General features: G+C 37.9%; 1 protein-coding gene across 1 annotated transcript in view; it reads left to right on the forward strand.

Moving 5' to 3' along the window:
* Positions 1 to 20038, forward strand: part of zanl (zonadhesin, like) — an 88795-nt gene that overhangs the window by 50123 nt on the left and 18634 nt on the right. The window contains exons 42-60 of the mRNA XM_036146082.1: positions 1186 to 1388; positions 1758 to 1902; positions 3660 to 3907; positions 4053 to 4230; positions 4459 to 4567; positions 8738 to 8832; positions 9323 to 9499; positions 11535 to 11743; positions 13178 to 13322; positions 13434 to 13531; positions 14379 to 14525; positions 14619 to 14783; positions 14908 to 15035; positions 15223 to 15494; positions 15577 to 15785; positions 16751 to 16895; positions 17045 to 17292; positions 17375 to 17504; positions 17599 to 17800. Of these exons, the coding sequence (XP_036001975.1) occupies positions 1186 to 1388; positions 1758 to 1902; positions 3660 to 3907; positions 4053 to 4230; positions 4459 to 4567; positions 8738 to 8832; positions 9323 to 9499; positions 11535 to 11743; positions 13178 to 13322; positions 13434 to 13531; positions 14379 to 14525; positions 14619 to 14783; positions 14908 to 15035; positions 15223 to 15494; positions 15577 to 15785; positions 16751 to 16895; positions 17045 to 17292; positions 17375 to 17504; positions 17599 to 17800 (3253 nt within the window). The remainder of the gene's footprint in view (positions 1 to 1185; positions 1389 to 1757; positions 1903 to 3659; positions 3908 to 4052; positions 4231 to 4458; positions 4568 to 8737; positions 8833 to 9322; positions 9500 to 11534; positions 11744 to 13177; positions 13323 to 13433; positions 13532 to 14378; positions 14526 to 14618; positions 14784 to 14907; positions 15036 to 15222; positions 15495 to 15576; positions 15786 to 16750; positions 16896 to 17044; positions 17293 to 17374; positions 17505 to 17598; positions 17801 to 20038) is intronic.

The following is a 20038-nucleotide window of genomic DNA, read 5'->3' on the forward strand; positions in this document are numbered from 1 at the left end:
ACAACGATACTGCTGGTCCAGCAAGATCTGTTGAGACAAGGGCACAAATATGTTCATTAAAGCCAGTTCATTCAGGACTGCCTAGAAAAATACTTTCTCCTGCATACATCAGACTCACACCTGTGGAGTTCCAGTAAGCACTATGGCTAACTTACTTAATAAAAGATGTCAGAGATTCACTAATAAACTGTGTAATTTCTGGTGTAGCGATACCTTCTTCACAGCTGGCAAAATCGAGATAAAAGTAGCAGGCAATTACTGAAAATCGGTTGTCTACCAAGTTAAGAATATATTTATAAATTGCACTGTGCACGTACTAATAAATATAAGCATATGCACCATAAAGGGCCTATTAATATAATTTACAGAGTTGACAATTCAAAAGAGGTAGCTATTTAATCAACTTAGGCCTGGATATAACGTCAAGCTAACAAACTAGCAGGCAATCGGTCGTCTACCAAGATAATAATAATAAAAAAAAAAATAATAATAATAATAATATATATATATATATATATATATATATATATATATATATATATATATATATATATATATATTTATTATTATTAATTTTTTAATAATAATAAACAGTAGAAATCAGTAGAGTGAGAAAAATAGGCCCTGATGTCCTCCAGTAGCCTAAGCCTATGTTTAAAACTATAAGTCTTCTTTAAGTGAACATACTGTTATTAAAGTGTTTCACAACTGTGCCATGTGTCCTGTCTTTTGCCACTAAAATATGATCAGCCTAAGATAACAAACGAAATAACACAAACAATACATTGCTCCTGTAACCTACAATCAGAATCTGCTTTATTTGCCAGTTATGTGTACACATATGAGAAATTTGACTCTGGATTGTTCAATGCTTTCCATGTGTTTACTTATATGATGTGTTTACTTATACGAAAAAATATAAACACAATAATACACTATATATTTTGTTTATAGTGTGGACATAGATACAAAATAATCATCATCTTATTACCTTTTGTTACTGTTTTAAAGGGACATTTGATCCCAACAGTAACCCCCACCCCCCCAAACAAATCTAATGTTAGCCTTAAGCCTGTTGAGCTTAATGCAGGATGAGCTGTTTCCGTCTATGCTATATAGCTTCTGTACACCTTACTTACTTTACATTTATCCCGCTATCTGTTCTCCCATTTTTCCTCCATGCAGCCCTGGCCTGTCCCCCTGACAGCTCATACTCCCTGTGCGTGAGCTCGTGTCCTGAAACTTGTCTAGGTGTGGTCGGTCCATCTGGCTGTGAAGATGTGTGTGTAGAGGGTTGTGAGTGTAACCCAGGCTTCATCCTTAGCGATGACAAATGTGTTGCGTTAAAAGACTGTGGCTGTGTGGACACCAATGGGAATTACCATCCTGTAAGTGGAATCAGCCATTAACTAAGTTACTCTAACTGCTTTGGCTTAATCTGTGGTTCTGCTGTAGTATCTTCATGAAATAGCCTTTCATCTATTATTCTGCTTGATAGATGTAAGAAAGGGGCGTTGAAGAGAGATAAAAACTATAAACTTGCAATTTAATTGCCTTGAATTGCCTTGAAATAAAAAATTTGAATGCACAAGACATAAATGCCAATCAGCCGATTATGAAGGACACATCCCAGAACTACATGTATAAAATATCCCTATAATATTCTTTGAGAAAGCCTTTTAAATGATACTTAAAAGATGAGGACATTTTGGTTTGTGTGTCTGACTTAAAACACGTTTTTTCCATATGTTTTGCAGGTGGGGGATGACTGGTATTTGGAGGGTTGTGAGCAGAAGTGTGAGTGTCAGGGTGGAGGTTTGATCAAATGCCAGAACACTAGTTGTAGACCAACCACTGAGAGCTGCCAGCTACATGATGGACAGTATGAATGCCGTCCTGTCGGTATGTTAAACACTCAGATTGACACCTTCTTCCACATGGAAATAAATACACATATTGTCTGGTAAGGTTTAAGAGGGTTATCATAGTTATGCAATAACCATCTGTTTGGCAACTATCGGGACACTGCTCCCAACTTGTCTGGTCCCCAAAAACTTGTGGTGAAAAGTTACTGTCTGAATACATTTGTAACTACTTGAAGAGTTGATAAACTGGTAGGCCAATGCAATATTATATGGCTGTAAATAAAATACTAGATTTAGAACAAATTTCACAACCCCTCCTACTTATCCCCAGTAAATAAATAAAGATAAGTGAAAAAGTAACCCTGGAGTTTGAAGATTTATCATACTCATGACTATGGATTCCAAACTACCTATTACCTACGCTGACTCTTCGATGCACAAAGGCAACGGCTCTACTTGGAGCTTCCTCCTCATCCGATCCCTTAGATTACCCTCTGGAGGAAGCTCATTTTAGCCGCCTGCATCCAGGATCTTGTTCTTGGGGTCATGATCCAAACCTCATGACCATAGGATGGAGAGCTTTGCCTTTTGGCTCAGTTCTTTCTTCACCACAACAGACTAGAGCAACAGACAGAGCCCCAGTCCACCTGTTCATCTCTTTTTCCATCTTACCATCTTATGTGAACAAGACACCAGCATACTTAAACTCCTCCACTTCAGACAGAGACTGATCCCCAATACCAGCCCGAGGTACTGATCCATTTACTAAAGATAGATCAATCATATCTAAAATAGGGGTCGGTAATCAAAGGGAACATTTCCATAATAATGTGGTGGGAACGGGGTCTAAAATACAAATGAAGTTTTAAGTGAAGCTAATATTTTGATAACTCAGAAAACCTAACTGAATCAAGACAACCAAATTTATTTGGACTGATGTGTTAAGGTCTATTTGTTAGATTTCAAGTGATGAACAGTAGTGCATGGTTACCAGCGTTGTTTACTCAGTTTCGTTTACTTGAGTAACTGTTTAAATGAACTTCTAGGAGTAATGCACCATGTACTTTACTACTGTTTGAATAACATTATTCGCCTCCATTTATTTCACTGAATAAAACACAAGCATCTGTTACCCAAAAGCTCCCCTGACACAGTTAATGTTAAAGTAAAAACTTCATATTTGAAAACAATTATCATTCTTCCGTTGTTCTTTCACGGTCAAGTTAATATACAAAAAAGAGCATTCATTGTCACTGGAAGTACTTTGTTCCGGCATATGTACATTACTTACTGTAAGTGTTCTTTCAGAAGCTTTTTGTTGTTTACTCTTGTTACAAAATACTGTTTTACTCTTATTTGAGTAATTTTTTAGATGACTCCTTTTTACATATAGCACTGAAGCAATTCCACCCTTACTCAAGTAAAATTCTTGTCTAATCTTCTCGCCCCTGGTTATGAGTGAACAATGACTCATAATGATGCAGTCATCTGACTTACTCTTAATGATATTGTCCTTTAAGCAGATTGATTTAAAACTCAAACTAGAAAGAGGCCCATCAGGACCTTTACCCCAAATAGTCACAGATCCATGCCACTGTTACTTTTATTACATTAGATGGATGTTGATAATCCAACTTTCAAGTACAATTTCTACTCTGTCAACTCACAAACACATAGCAAACCATGGTTTTAAGGCTTTCGTTGATTAATAATTTTTATGCATCTCTACAAAAACAGAAGTTTTGGCAAAGTGTCTGAACACCGTAGATCTAAATCCCAACCTCTCTTTATCAGGAAATGGTATCTGCTCAGTGTCTGGAGATCCTCACTACACTACCTTTGATAAGCACACCCACCATTACATGGGAGCGTGCTCCTACACGCTAACCAAACCCTGTAACATCTCTTCTGGGTTGCCGTACTTCACTGTGGACTCCCAGAATGAGCGCAGAGGAAGTAACAAGAAAGTTTCCTATGTCAGAGCTGTGGTGATCAATGTGAATGAAGTGACTGTCATCCTTGGCAAGGGCCGTAAAGTCCAGGTATGTGCTGACTCTGCTAGTTCTTCCACTGTGAGTGATTTTCTGGCTCGGCTTTCTCAGTCAAGTATTTCTGGACAAGATCAAGTGCGAACAGAACTAATCTTACTCTATTAACCTGCTTGATCAGTTTGCTTTTACTCTTCAGGTCAATGGAAGTGCAGTCGTCACACCCATCACCTCCATCAGTGGGGTTCATATCTACCTGAGTGGAAAGTTTGTAGTTCTGGAAACATCTTTTGGCCTCAGGGTCCGATTTGATGGAAATCACCACGCAGATGTAACCGTACCAACTTCTTACAGAGGCCTACTCTGTGGCATGTGTGGTAAGAAGCACACTAGTAAATATATCAGCTCCTTTCCAGGCAGGTAATGATGTAATAAATATAAATATTTTCTAATTTAAATTGGGAATTCTGAGCTCATTTTCCAACATAATTAATTAACTTGCATAGTACTGGCTGAAATAACTTTTAGGACCTTTAATCCAAACCGAAACTGTGACAAATTTATTAATGTTTCTTTAATTAGTAAAACTTTTCTGGTCCTGACAGGAAATTTTAACGGAGACTCCAAAGATGACAACCTGAAACCAGATAACACAGCAGCTTCTGACACAACTGACCTAGGTGACAGCTGGCAGGTGCCTGACCCACGGCCTGAGTGAGTTTTACAGCTCTACAATGGTTTACCTTCTGGTGCAGTTCTGAACTTTCAATCTTTGTCCTGTTGCTCAGTGGTGTTAGAGATAAATCCCAGCCTAAGACAAGTTTGACACTTCTAAACAAACCACTGAATTGTTTCACTTAAGAGCTTCTTGGACATCAGGAAAGTAAAATGCTATGACTGATTTAAAAATCAACAAAACAATTTTTCCCCACATACTTAGAAAAGTCCCTAACGGTTGCCTGTCACAAATGAATTGTCTTGAAAAAAGTTAGAATCTCTTCAGCTTGTGGAAAAAAAAGCTCAGTTGTATGTATAGATATGTTACCTTCTTTAGCTAATTTCTAATGGATGTTCTTTTGCTTCTATTCAATTCAATTCAATTCAATTTTATTTATATAGCGCCAATTCATGAAACATGTCATCTCGAGGCACTTTACAAAGTCAAATCAATCATATTATACAGATTGGTCGAAAATTTCCTATATAAGGGAACCAGTTGATTGCTTCAAAGTCCCGACAAGCAGCATTCACTCCTGGAGAAGCGTAGACCAGGTGTACCTACTATGAAAAAAAAAGAGAGGGAACAAAAGGTTAAAAGCTGAAATGACAACAGTCATTTCAATGTAATACAATGCAAATCTGGAGGACAGTAGAAATCAGAAGAGTGAGAAAAATAGGCCCTGATGTCCTCCAGTAGCCTAATCCTATAGCAGCATAACTATAGAGGTAGCTTAGGGTAACATGAGAGAAAGTGGGAGTTGGTTCCACAGGGGAGGAGCCTGATAGCTAAAGGATCTGCCTCACATTCTACTTTTAGAGACTCTAGGAACCACCAGTAGACCTGCAGTCTGAGAGCGAAGTGCTCTGTTAGGAATATATGGGGTAATCAGAGCTCTGATATATGATGGAGCTTGATTATTAAGGGCTTTATACATTAGAAGAAGAATTTTAAATTCTATTCTTGATTTAACTGGAAGCCAGTGAAGGGAAGCTAAAATTGGAGAAATATGATACCTCTTGTTGATTTTCATCAGAACTCTTGCTGCAGCATTTTGGATCAGCTGAAGACTTTGAACTGCATTTTCTGGACTTCCTGATAGTTATTAATTACAATAGTCCAGCCTTGAAGTAACAAATGCATGCACTAGTTTTTCAGCGTCACCGCTGGACAGAATGTTTCTAATTTTGGCGATATTCCTGAGGTGAAAAAAGGAAACTCTGGAAACCTGTTTAAAATGGGATTTAAATGACATGTCATGGTCGAAAATAACACCAAGATTTTTTACTTTATTACCAGAGGCCAAGTTAATGCTATCCAGAATAAGTGATTGATTAAGAAGTTTATTTTTTGAGGACTCTGGTCCAAAGATTATAACTTCTGTCTTGTCAGAATTTAAGTGCAGGAAATTTAAAGTCATCCAGCTTTTGATGTCATCAAGACATGACTGCAGTCGAAGTAATTGATTGGATTCATCAGGATTTATGGATAAATATAGCTGAGTGTCATCAGCATAACAGTGGAAATTAATCCCATGCTGTCTGATAGTTTTGCCAATCGGAAGCATATACAGGACTGTCTCAGAAAATTAGAATATTGTGAGAAAGTTCTTTATTTTCTGTAATGCAATTAAAAAACATGAAATGTCATACATTCTGGATTCATTACAAATCAACTGAAATATCGCAAGCCTTTTATTGTTTTAATATCGCTGATTATGGCGTACAGCTGAAGAAAACTCTAAAATCCTATCTCAAAATATTAGAATATTTCCTCAGACCAAGTAAAAAAATAAAAATTATAACAGCAAAACAAAATCAAACATTTGAAAATGTCCATTAATGCACTCAGTACTTGGTTGGGAATCCTTTTGCACAGATTACTGCATCAATGTGGCGTGGCATGAAGGCAATCAGCCTGTGGCATTGCTGAGGTGTTATGGATGCCCAGGATGCTTCAATAGCGGCCTTTAGCTCATTTGCATTGTTGGGTCTGGTGTCTTTCAGCTTCTTCTTCACAATACCCCACAAATTCTCTATGGGGTTCAGGTCAGGGGAATTGACAGGCCAATCAAGGACAGTAATGCCATGGTCAGTACACCAGTTACTGTGAGAATCATATGTCGTCTCTTAACCACTACCATACTTGTGATTTAGTTTACTGAACCAAGCTGAGTGTTTTTCAAGGCTCAGGAAACCCTGCAGTGTTTCGAGTTAATTAGATGATTCAAGTGATTGGTTCAATAGCCTACTAGTATACTTTTTCACGATATTCTAATATTTTGAGATAGGATATTTGGTTTTTTTAACCTGTAAGCCATAATCAGCGATATTAAAACAATAAAAGGCTTGCGATATTTCGAGTTTCAGAATGTATGACATTTCATGTTTTTTAATTGCATTACAGAAAATAAAGAACTTTATCACAATATTCTAATTTTCTGAGACAGTCCTGTATATAGTAAAGAGAATTGGTCCAAGGACTGAACCCTGTGGTACTCCACAAGTGACCCTAGAGTTTGAAGAAGATTAATCATTAACATGAACAAACTTGAATCTGTCCGACAGATAAGATTTAAACCAGCCTAATGCTTTCCCCTTAATCCCTACAGTATGCTCAAGTCTTTGTAGGAGAATATTGTGATCAACTGTGTGAAATGCAGCACTGAGATCTAGCAGGACAAGTATAGACACAAGTCCATTATCTGAGGCCATGAGAATATCATTGGTGACCTTCACCAGAGCTGTTTCAGTGCTATGATGAGCTCTGAAGCCTGACTGAAACTCCTCAAGTAGGTAATTACTTTGTAAATGTTCACAGAGTTGATTAGCAACTACTTTCTCAAGAATTTTAGATAAGAAAAGAAGATTAGATATAGGTCTGTAATTTACTCTCATCTTGATCAAGAGAAGGTTTCTTAAGTAAAGGTTTAATAACAGCTACTTTAAAAGCCTGTGGTACATATCCATTTACTATGGATAGGTTAATCATGTCTAAAATAGGACCACTGTTCAAAGGGAATACCTCCTTAAACAATTTGGTTGGGATTGGGTCTAACATACAGGTAGAAGGTTTAGATGAAGCTAATATTTTAGATAGCTCAGAAAGCTCTACTGCTTCTAAACAGTTCAGGCACCACGCAGGTTCTAAAGACTCCTCCAACGCTGCCTCACTTACTGAGGACGAGATAATCATGTTTGGGAGGATGCCAATTATTTTATTTTTAATGGAATCAATATTATTTATGAAGAATCCCATAAAATCATTACTGCTAAGAGCTAAGGGAATGGATGGATCAACGGAGCTATGACTCTGGGTAAGTTTGGCAACTGTATTGAAGAGAAATCTAGGATTCTATTTGTTCTCCTCAATTAATGATGAAAAATATGCTGCTCTAACTCTGCGAAGGGTCTTGTTATACAGCAATAGACTGTCCCTCCAGATTAGGTAGGATTTCTCTTGGTGTGTAGAGCGCCATTTTCTCTCCAATTTCCTAACATTGTGCTTCAAGGAACGCAGCTCTGAATTAAACCAGGGAGCCAGCTTCCTATGAATAATCACCTTCTTTTTCAAGATAGCTACATTGTCTAATGCAGAACGCAATGACAAAGTCATACCATTAACAAAGACATCTATTTGTGAATGGGAAGAAACAACATTGCTGCCATCTGCAGGGCATTTCTGCAATACTGACGATATTAAAAGGGGGACAGACTCTTTAAAGTTTGATGCAGCATTGTCTGATAAAGATCTACTATAATGGAACCCGCTTTTGGAGGTGGAGAACTCAGTTAGATTAAACTCAAATGTTATTAAAAAATGATCAGATAGGACAGGGTTGTTTGGAACCACTATTAATTCCTCACAATCAATGCCATATGTCAGCACAAGGTCTAAAGTATGGAGCCAAGAGTGCGTCGGTTTATGGACATTTTGAGCAAAACCAATTGAATCTAGGATAGTTTTAAAGGCTACACTAAGGTTATCACATTCAGTGTCAACATGAATGTTAAAATCACCCACTATAATAACCTTGTCAGTGTTTATCACCAAATCAGATAAGAAGCCTGACAGCTGATCCAAAAACTGGGTGTAAAGGCCCGGTGGACGATTCAAAACAACAAACAGAAGAGGTTTTATTGCTTTGCAATTTGCAATTTCTACAGCTGCACTAACGGTGGGGGACAGGAGGACTGTGACAAAGAGGTGGAGGAAGAGGCCCAGAAGCCCACCAGCTGTGGAATGATCACTGACCCCAATGGTTGGTTCACACAGTCAGACTTGCACATCTATACACGCATGCAAACATGAGAAGGGGTCAGGTAAGAAAATACTGTGGCATAAATGCTAAATCTCGCTACTACAGTGCTCTTTATAGACTGCCTAGGATTTTTACATTGATACTAAAATCTAACCAATCAAAAATGACTTTGAAATAAATAAATAAAAATCAGAAGCATAAAGTAATGCAGAACTTGTTAAAAACCATATAGGCTGCTCAGGAAGATCATATCACATAATTTTATTGGAAAGAAAAAACGTTTCCATTTTAAGGACATTTATGAACATCATACGATCTTACATTAACACAAAGGAAAAATTTGGTTTGAAACTGATTTCTAGCATTACAAAAACATTGTTTAGACTAGATCACAAAAAGATGCACCCTGGTTAATCTGGGAGTCTAACAGAACAATTTGCCAAAAGACTCACAACATTGACCTTCTCTCTGTTTCTGATCTTGACCTCAGGAATCTTTAAGCCATGCTACTCTGTTGTCCCGCCTGAATCCTTTTTTGGAAACTGTGTGTACGACATGTGTTCCAATGGAGGCCAGACTGTGGCTCTGTGCCAGGCTATAGAAAGCTACGCTGACATATGTGCTGTTGCAGGAGTCCCGATCTTTTGGAGAAACAACACCTTCTGTCGTAAGTCTGATTGTGACTGTGTGTCATGTCATTACAACCAAGTGTACTCTCTTGAAATACACATATCACTGGCAATCTTGGAAGCTGAATGGGTTTAGGTTCCCCAAAGCATGTTGATGCTCCTTTGGGTGGGTTACTTAACCCTAAATGATTGATTTTTGGAAATTTAAAACCTTTTTCCATGCTATAAAGAAAACTTTGTTTTAACGTGGATACACATAGCATGCAAAAACATACAAAGAAATGTGTGTAAAGCTCGGAATTATATGTGTGTGAGAGAGAGTGAATAAAGGAACAATAAAACTTGTGACTTTATTTAAATGTAAAATGTATTAATTTATATGTAAATGCTTAATACCATTTCTATCTTTGTTTAGGAGGCAAAAAATATTTCACATTGAAATATTTTGTTATTTACAAATTTTTTAACACATTGTGTGAACATCAGGGTGTTATGATTAGCGATTTGGCCACTATTGGCCAGAGTTTATCATTTATCATTATAATTCTGAAAAGTACTTGAAAAATAAAAAATAAAAATATGTTTTGTACAAGCATGTTTTTTATTAGTGTCAGCTATTGCAAAATATCACAATAAAATGTCCAAATAGGCTTATACACTTTCAAAAAATAAAAACATAAAATATGTGATTAATTTTCGATTAATCTCGAGTTAACTATTGAAATTATTCGCGATTAACGTTTTTTATCGTTTTACAGCCCTTTTAGGCACCAGCAACCCCCATGACCCCATGAGGAGGTCGCGGGGGTTGCTGCGTATTAGTAAGCGGATTAGAAAATGTGTGTATATATATATATATATATATATATATATATATATATATATATATACACACACATTTTCTAATCCGCTTACTAATTCGTAAGAATATATATATATATATATATTCTTACTTTTTATTACTTCTTTTTTGCTTTCACCTGTCAGAGATACTCCTGAATAATCCTTTCAGTAAAATAAAGTGAACAGCAAGCACAAATTGGGGTTGACAGCAGGACAGTTTTTCACTTCAGATTCTAGTAGAGTTGTCATGAACCCAGGGTCAGGTGTAATGATCCAAAGCATTCGGTTAAACTCAACCAAAGTAGCAGGAAAGGCCAAAAGGCTAAAAAAAAATAATGCATAAAAAGATCTATACACAGAGTGAGTTATGTAGAAGTAGAAATACTGACATGAATGAGAACACAACTAAACTGAACAACACCATTACCAAAACCAACAGCAGGTTTTCATCCCTTTTCTTTCACTTATTATATTATTTGGTCACAGAGATATAAACATCCAGGAGGAGTATTAAATCTATTCAACATCTATAAGATATTGAAAATAAAAAAAACAAAAAGTGTGAAATATGTTATTTCATTTAAGTTACTTAGACTCTGAGGGATTCATACATTTTAGCAACATTTAATGCTTTTCGCGGTGGCAGATATCATTTTGTCAACCTTTTTTTTATAGCTCTGTATTTTCTGCACAGCAATCTTGGGGAAGTAGATAAAACTTTCATGCTGTCATCTGACAAGAAAAAAAACTTTCATTTCAGCTGAGCAGTTAAGAGGCAAATCATTGGGATTGTGACAGTCTCCAACATGAGTATGGAAAGAGATTTCACATTTTAACAGCATATTCTTCAGTTATGGATTCTAATCTGGGTAGTGTTGTCCTTTGCATTGCACCCTGTCAGTTTAACTGTAGGAGAAATAAAACTGCGAAACTCCAACCTAATCCATATAACCCCACAGTGCATTTTGTTGTTCATTTATGTTTTTCTAATTCATCCCTTGACGTGTGATATTCAAGATATTGAAAGCAAGTCTTCGAATTGCCTTATTCCACTTTAATGGTAATTGAATGTATAAGCAAAACAATAACACAAAATCTTTTTCCATTTTCAAATATGGTAAATGTCTGCGGATGGACAAAGACTGAGTATATAAAGGTGATGGATCTTCTTGGTACAAATATAGTCCTTGTTTTAAACAGATCCCCCTTTCACCTTTTCCCACCTTGCAGCACTGAAGTGCCCCTCAGGCAGTCATTATGAGCAATGTGTCCCTGCCTGCCCTCAGCCCAGCTGTCAGGACCCTGCAGGTCCTGGTGGTTCCTGCAGCCTGCCCTGTGTGGAGGGTTGCGTCTGTAACCATGGACTGGTCCTCAGTGGAGACAAATGTGTCCAACTCAGTGAGTGTGGATGTACAGATGAAGATGGAAAATACAAACCGGTAGGTATTCATGAAAAAATACCTTTGGAAGTAAAGACTTGGGAAGGTTGCAGGTTCCCTGGTTTGAATCCCATCGATTGCCACTAGGGCTGAACGATTTTGGAACATAATCTAATTGCAATTTTTTATCTTAATATTGCGATTTAATGCGATTTTTTTCTCCCAGTTTAATTTCTCATGTCTTTTTAAAAATATACAAACAAATCTGTTTCATTATAAATCAGATTTATTTAAAGCACAGATTACAACAATAAACGAAACAAATCTGTGGCTTTACCTTATTAACATCTTTTCATGTTTCATGAAACATGATATATAAACATATGGACTTCACAGTCTATAAATAAATAAATAAATAAAATTAGATACAAAATTAATGACTGATCTCCAGTCAGTGGCATCAAACACACTAAAGTGCAGGATAGTATAGCGAACGAATGTCTTCTTGTTGACATTTTTAAAGGTAAATCAAACTCAAATAAACAGAAAATAAATTAGTGTATGACCTTTTTAAATCCTAAGAAAAACTTTTTTAACAATCATATAAATTATATATTCACTCAGTAAGATTAGCAAACAACCATTGTAAAGTGCAAAAAACGTATGGCACTGTCAGCCACAAAGATTTGTCTCTGTATTTTTTTAGAAGCTCACAGATTTTTTGCCAGGAAAATCAACATGTCAACTTTTGCTGGTTTCAAAGAGGAGTGAGTGCAAGTCACTATATTCCCTCCAGCACTGAAAAGATGCTCTGAAGGAGCACTTGTGGCAGGGACACAAAGATACTTGCGGGCCATATTGCACAGTTGTGGAAAGTTAGTCCTGTGCATCTTCCACCATACGGCCTTGTGGTGTTTTTTCAAGTGTTGATAAAGGTTTGTCGTGTTACCTTGTGAGGTAGCAACAATAGCAAGGCATGTCCGGCACAACACCTGGCTTTGCGCAGCGTCTTCTTTTTTAAACCCAAAATAGTTCCACTCAAGTGACGTACCGCTCATCTTTGGTAACAGACCTTCAGTTGTGTCGGTTTTTGTCCAGTCTGAGGCCATTGTTCGGCAGGTAAGTCGCAGACGATATCGACTTTCCCTCCGTGTTACTTTGCTAGCGAGTCACCCCCAATCACGTGACCCATCAAATCGCATGTGGTTAGAAAATCGCGTTTTATTCTATTGCGATATTATTGCAAATGCAATTAATCGTTCAGCCCTAAATGCCACTCTGGGTCTATGAGCAAGACTCTAAGCTCCAGAATGCTCCCTAGGTGCCACTCAGTGGCAAAGTCTTGCTTCGTCAGGGAGGGGTTAAATACAGAGGACACATTTCATTGGAATTCACAAAGTTGCAATCACAAATAAAGATGACGATTATTATTAAACTTTTAATCAGAGGACTTGTCTGAATCTTGGTTTAACATGTTTGTGTGCATATATTCAGATAGGAGACACTTGGTTCACAAAGGCTGACTGTTCGGAACGTTGTAAATGTAACGGGAATCACAACATCACTTGTGAGCCGTGGCAGTGCAGTCCTGCACAGGAGTGCAATGTGGTAGAAGGAGTGCTTGGCTGCCACTCTACAGGTAACCTGAAAAAGAGGCTGGATAAATCCAGACACATATTACAAGCAGCTGCTCCAGTTTCCCAAAGATAACAGTCAGTCACGTTTGAATCACTTTCTTTTCCTTCCCCAGGTAAAGGACTGTGTCATGTAGCTGGGGATCCACACTATTACACCTTTGACGGTGTGATGCACACGTTCATGGGTACCTGCACATACACACTGGTGGAGGTAAGATGTGTATCACAATGTCCTTTAAGAGCTTTGAGCAGATAGCTATTTTAGGTTTGGGAATCATAACACCAGGAGGATACGTCTTGTACTCTTCTCTCAGTCTAGATTGACAATAACATTACATTATTGCTAAAGGTGCCTAGTCACGTACTATGACAATAAAAACACACACAAAAAAACATCTATTCATCTTCAAATAAACCAATATACACCAAGCGTTTGTCCTGATACTGCTTACTTAGTTCTTTAAGAGCCAGCAGAGCATCCTGCAATGCCTTGCAGTAAAGTGACAGCTCAGCGTGGTAGAAGACCAACCCCATCTACAGGGTTAGGGTCACTTATCCTCTGCTGGACATGCACAATATCGTATTTTCGGTGATGCACTCTTGTAGTGGTAAATATACACAAAAGTGCTTTGTTTACTAACAAATAGAGCAAAAACAAAATGTAACACAGAAATAAAATTGAATAAGCCAACAGGGCATGATAATTTAATCGGAAAAACAACCAGAGTAAGCTACTGGCGTAGAAATTAGAAAAGACATAGAACGTGACTAGGCCCCTTTAAAAATATTATTTACATTAACTTTCAAAAGGAGAATTTTACAGTTTAAAGTTGGAACAGTGCACTTTGATACTGAAATTATTATTATTATTTTGAAATTGCAAGAATTTATTAACTGTAATTCAATTCAATAATACATTGTTAATCCTAAAGGAAAAGTCACATTGTAACTCATACTATCAATATATGTGAAGTATTATTATCTGAAATCCTAGTTTTTTTAATAGAAACAATTAGAACACTATGTTCATTTCATATACTTTTGTCTGAATTCTGCAGGTTTGTAAGGCCAACATGGTAACACCCTTTAAAGTGGTGGCTAAAAACGAGGAGCGTGGTCAGCCAGAAGCATCCTATGTTCGCTCTGTCAAAGTCTACCTACCTCACAACATTGTGGTTGACCTTCAGAAGGGCCGAAGAGTTCTGGTAACATTGTCTCAGATTGATAGACGATGTGAATTGTTTTAAAGGCAGAAAAAAGAAAAAAGCGTTCAGCATCTATTTATTTTTGTGTCTTAGTTGAATGGCCGTCGTGTACGAACCCCACTCACCATTGATGTAGCTGGAGCTAAAGTGATTACCAGCGGATCCTATAGTCTTCTGGATACAAATTTTGGTCTGCAGGTGAAGTTTGACGGAGTCCATCACTTGGAAATCACTGTACCTGGAGAATACTTTGACAAGGTAAAGTGAGCACTTATGCCCATATGTTAGCAACCACATTAGATAGATTTATGTATATTATTTATGAGATCTGAGTCATTGGTGCATATAATATTCATTTAAATTAGCTTTTTGATTTTACCAGGTGTGTGGTATGTGTGGGAACTACAATCACAATAACTCTGATGATAATCTGATGCCCAATAAGAAACCAGCCAAGGATGTGGTCGAACTGGGCAACAGCTGGAAATCAGAGGGAGACAGTGATCCTGGGTAGGTGCCAACAAAATCTGATTAACTGCAACTACCTGCAACTACCTGTTGATTCTGCAAAGATTTAAAAAAACATAGCTGCACTCATCTAAGATTTTTCTGTATTTTCTGAGGCAGAAAGAACATATAGTAAAGTTAAAAGAACACAGTTTGAAACTATGTCCTCAAAATGTGTTCTTCTCTGTAGCTGTCAGCCAGACAAGCGTCCTGACATCCACCCTAACTGCACTGCAGAGGAAGAGAAGCGTTATGAGGCTCAGTGTGCCGAGGTCATCCTGTCTGACCGCTTCAAGCCCTGCCACTCTCTAGTGCCCCCTGAGGCTTTCCTTGGTAACTGCATATATGACATGTGTGAGTATGATGGGATGCAGTCAACTCTCTGTGATAACGTAGAGGCCTATGCTCAGGCCTGTCATAGTGCTGGAGTCACCATCAGCTGGAGGAACAACACCTTCTGCCGTAAGTTTCACTCACATTAATAAATCATAATCCAGCACAAAGTTTGGTGTTTTAAATACTGTATTCTCCTTCTTCCTCACAGCACTGGCCTGTCCAACTAACAGCCACTACTCAGACTGTACTCCCCCCTGCCCTCCCACCTGCTCTGACCTCTTTCCCATATTCTGTCATCTTCCACCCACAACCTGTGTGGAGGGTTGCCAGTGCGATGCTGGACATGTCCTCAGTGATAACATGTGTGTTCCCCTCAATAAATGCGGCTGCCTGGACTTAGACGGAGAGTACCATGATGTAAGTTCACTAGCAAACATGCTGCCCCAACCTGGATTTTCTGTAATTCAATAATAGTAGAATATTTATGATGAAAAATATTGTTCTTTGAGTTCAATAAAAAGTAGTTTAGCTGAATTCAAAACACACTTTACAGAAACAATGGGGGATCTAAGCACAAACAGGGCACAGTCATTATTTCCATTCTAAAATCTTAAGTCAATTTCCATCAAAGCTGCCCACGGAAAATTACATATAGCTAAAGTGAAATAGTACCAGCTAATAGTTAAATTGGATTCAATTTATAATACAATCCCTGAGTGTGACTCAAAATATCATCATATAAGAACCAATTCCTGGAAATATGTTTGTTTCAGATATAAAAAAGAAAAACCCCAGCTTGTGTTTTTCAAGGCATTTATCTCCAAAGGAAATATTCTGAATGTAGGAATCTGGGAATATGAGTCACTCAAGCTATGGAAGCATTTGTTGCAGTGTTCTTAACTGACAACATTTTTGGGTTACATGGATAAATATAGCTGAGTATTTGCAGTATGCAACTGGAAATTTAACCCATGCTGCCTAAACTTTTTCCAAGGGAAGGATATGATAAGAAAAGTGCATTGTTTTAAGCATTAAACCCTGTGTGGAATTATATGACTAATTGTGGTATGGAAAGAGGATTCAGATAAGTGGGATTTAAATCAAACCAGATAATTGTTTGAAATAGTTGCAGGTCTACAGCTCTACTTTACTTTGATGTACAGTAGAGCTGTGTTGACATACATTCACAACACAATACATTTACTGGACAAAAACAAGAAGGCAGATCTACCCTAGTACCATCCTGAGGTAGGAGACTGGGCCAGTACAATAATGTGTACAATACCATTCTCTTCAAAGTCCTGTAAATACATTGCTATGACGACTTTGGATTAATCCATGTGTGAATCTGTGTCTGTGTGTGTGTGTTTTTGTGTATGCAGATGGGAGATTCATGGCTGACAGATAAATGTGCTAAGTCATGTACTTGTAACCTTGGGGGTAAAATCACATGTAATGACCACAGCTGCAACTCAAACTCAGTATGTGCCCTGGACAAGTATGGAGACCTCTACTGCCAACCCACCAGTGAGTTCAACCCTTAAAATCATCAAATATTTTAGAACAATCAGACATGTGCAGAACAGAGACTTGTTTTAATTCTTGCTTGAAAGGCAGCGCTTTAGTTGATACAAAATCACATTTAACCAATTCTTTTGCATCATCATCCTCTCTAGAGTTTGACAGGTGCAGCATCGCTGGAGACCCTCACCATAGAACATTTGATGGTTTCACCCATCACTTTCAGGGTCCTTACACCTATGTGCTGACTCAGGGCCACAATCTGCAGGACTCTCAGGTTCCCTTGGTAGTGAGAGGAAAGAACATTAGGCGAGGTGGAAACAGAAGAGTGTCATTCCTGGACCAGATGTATATAGATGTCTATGATGTCAATATTCGTTTCCTACAGAAGAAAGTTGTCCTGGTTAGTACTGGAGGAAAGTGTACATCAATGTAGCCTTTTCATATACAGAAAACGAAATGTCATGGAATTGTATTTACTTCAGGTGAATGGTGAGCGTGTGACACCTCCTCTTAGTCCCGCCAGTGGATTAACAATCACAATGAACTCGAAGCAGGTCCAGCTGTCCACAGACTTTGGACTTACAGTACGCTTTGACGGCAACAGCCGTGGAGGTAAAGTATCTACCTCAAAAACTGGGGCCTCCTTTCAGCTTATGGATAAATCACTTCATTCCCATCATTTTCATTTCCCTCTTGGTCCCTGCAGAAATTATACTCCCCAGCACCTATAGAAACTCTGTCAGAGGATTGTGTGGAAACTATGATGGTATCACAAGAAACGAGTACATGAAACCTGATGGGACAGTGGTCAGGAACCTGAACGAGTTTGGAGAGAGCTGGAGAGTCAGTGACCGAGAAGCTGGTGGACTGAAGATCTCTAATGTTCCGACTATGGTTCACGTCCACAGGTAGGACCAGAAGCAAGTCTGCACACCTGCTAGTGTTCAAATTAGTTGATTTTAACAATATATTTAAACATTTCTCAAACAGTAAATACATTGTATCTGAGAACACAACTCGATAAACAGTATCATTTTAAACACATAATTATTAAGAGAACATTTGCTGTTCTCTTAATAATAAGAGGAAATAAGAGCTGGATCAGTTGATTTTACTGGGGCATGAGTAGATATGATGACTGACAAGAAGTTTAAGCTTCGTTCTGTTAGATGGAGCATGTTGAGAAGTTGCATTTAAAGCAATCTCAGGGCTTTTTCTAGATAAATGTTTCCCTTTCCTTCAGCAAGTCTCTAAAATAGTTAATAAAAATATTTCTTATAACTTAAGAATACAGACAAAATTTGATAATTTCCTAAGTGTTGTATTCTACTCACTTAAACAGGCCATGATTTTGTAAAGTGGCAGGTGTGTGTGACAGAGATGGAAATACTTAAAGGGGTCATAAGCTGGTATTTTACATATACAATCCTTATGAAAATGTCTTTAAATTCAATTTTAGTCATTTTTAAGAAAAAATGTTTTAACTAGAGCTCATTCAGACCCTATCTCATACCATTTTTCTTTCTTGCAAGGGTACACGTGAGAATTTGACTTAAATGTGTTATGCAGTTACACCTGTTTGATTATGAAGATTATTATTAATTATAATTGGCAATTATAATTAAAACCGGTGAAAAAGTTAAAAAATTTTAACCAGCTTAAAAGATTAAAAGCATATCTTGTCTTATAGCAAGAAATTCATAAATCAGATACGATTGTAAATGATCAGCTGAGTAGCAATTTTAATCCACAAAAACATTAGTTTTACAATATTAGACAAAATTATAGATCTAGAATATTTATTCATAACCAAAGGTTGTGTATTGTCAATATATATGGCCCAATTGTTGATGACCCCTAATTTTTTCACAAACATTTCCATGCACTTTCCAAACAGACTTTTTAACAGAATTTTCTATGTTCTGTGTCCGATATTATACCCAAATATGACCGGGCCCTTATTGTTGGAGATTGTAATATTCATGTGTATTGCCCTGAAAACCCTTTGGCGCGAGACTTTTTAAACATCATTGACTCTTTTAATCTCGTGCAGTCTGTACTTGGGCCTACACATGAACGTGGTCACACACTTGATATTGTTTTATCTTATGGTTTGCCTGTTCTTAACCTGGAGGTCTGTGACGCTTTTTTCTCAGACCATATGCCTGTAATTTTTGAAGCTCCTGTTTGTTGTCACACAGTTAAACCTCGCGCTGCTGCTCGCAGATGTCGAGTTATTAACCCTTCCACTGCTGCTCTCTTCTCCGCAGTTTTTAGTCAAAACTGCGTTATTCCCGAGTCTGTCTGTGAGGATACAGAGGCTCTTAACTCATGGTTTCTCGACACCTGTAAAACTGCCATAGACATTGCGGCTCCATTAAAATTCATGGTGGTAAGCCTCGTGTGTTGTTTAAAGTTATCAACTCTGCTCTGAATGCACCACAGACTGGAATTGAGGCCTCCCCTGCTGTGTGTGAGAACTTTCTTCACTACTTTATTGATAAAGTCACTTCTACCAGAGCACTTATTTCACCTCCTGCTTCTGATCCTTCAGTGTTTGTCCCCTGCTCTGCTGTGTTTGACATGTTTGAGCCTGTGACCCTGTCTTTTGTGCAGGAGATTGTGGGTCACCTGAAGCCCTCAGGGTCTCCAGATGATACTGTCCCGCCCTGATTGTTTAAGGATGTTTTTCCCACTATTGGGCCTACGTGTCTCGCAATTATTAATAGCAGTCTGTCTTCTGGAGTAGTTCAATTCAATTCAATTTTATTTATATAGCGCCAAATCATGAAACATGTCATCTCAAGGCACTTTACAAAATCAAGTTCAATCATATTATACAGATTGGGTCAGATTATACAGACTGGTCAAAAATGTCCTATATAAGGAAACCAGTTGATTGCATCAAAGTCCCGACAAGCAGCATTCACTCCTGGGGAACCGTAGAGCCACAGGGAGAGTCGTCTGCATTGTACATGGCTTTGCTGCAATCCCTCATACTGAGCAAGCATGAAGCGTCAGTGGGAAGAAAAACTCCCCATTAACGGGAAGGAAAACCTCCGGCAGAACCGGGCTCAGTATGAACGGTCATCTGCCTCGACCGACTGGGGTTACAGAAGACAGAACAGAGACACAACAAGAGAAAC

Source organism: Fundulus heteroclitus, chromosome 14 (genome assembly GCF_011125445.2).
Source record: "Fundulus heteroclitus isolate FHET01 chromosome 14, MU-UCD_Fhet_4.1, whole genome shotgun sequence".
In the NCBI taxonomy this organism is placed as follows: Eukaryota; Metazoa; Chordata; class Actinopteri; order Cyprinodontiformes; family Fundulidae; genus Fundulus; species Fundulus heteroclitus.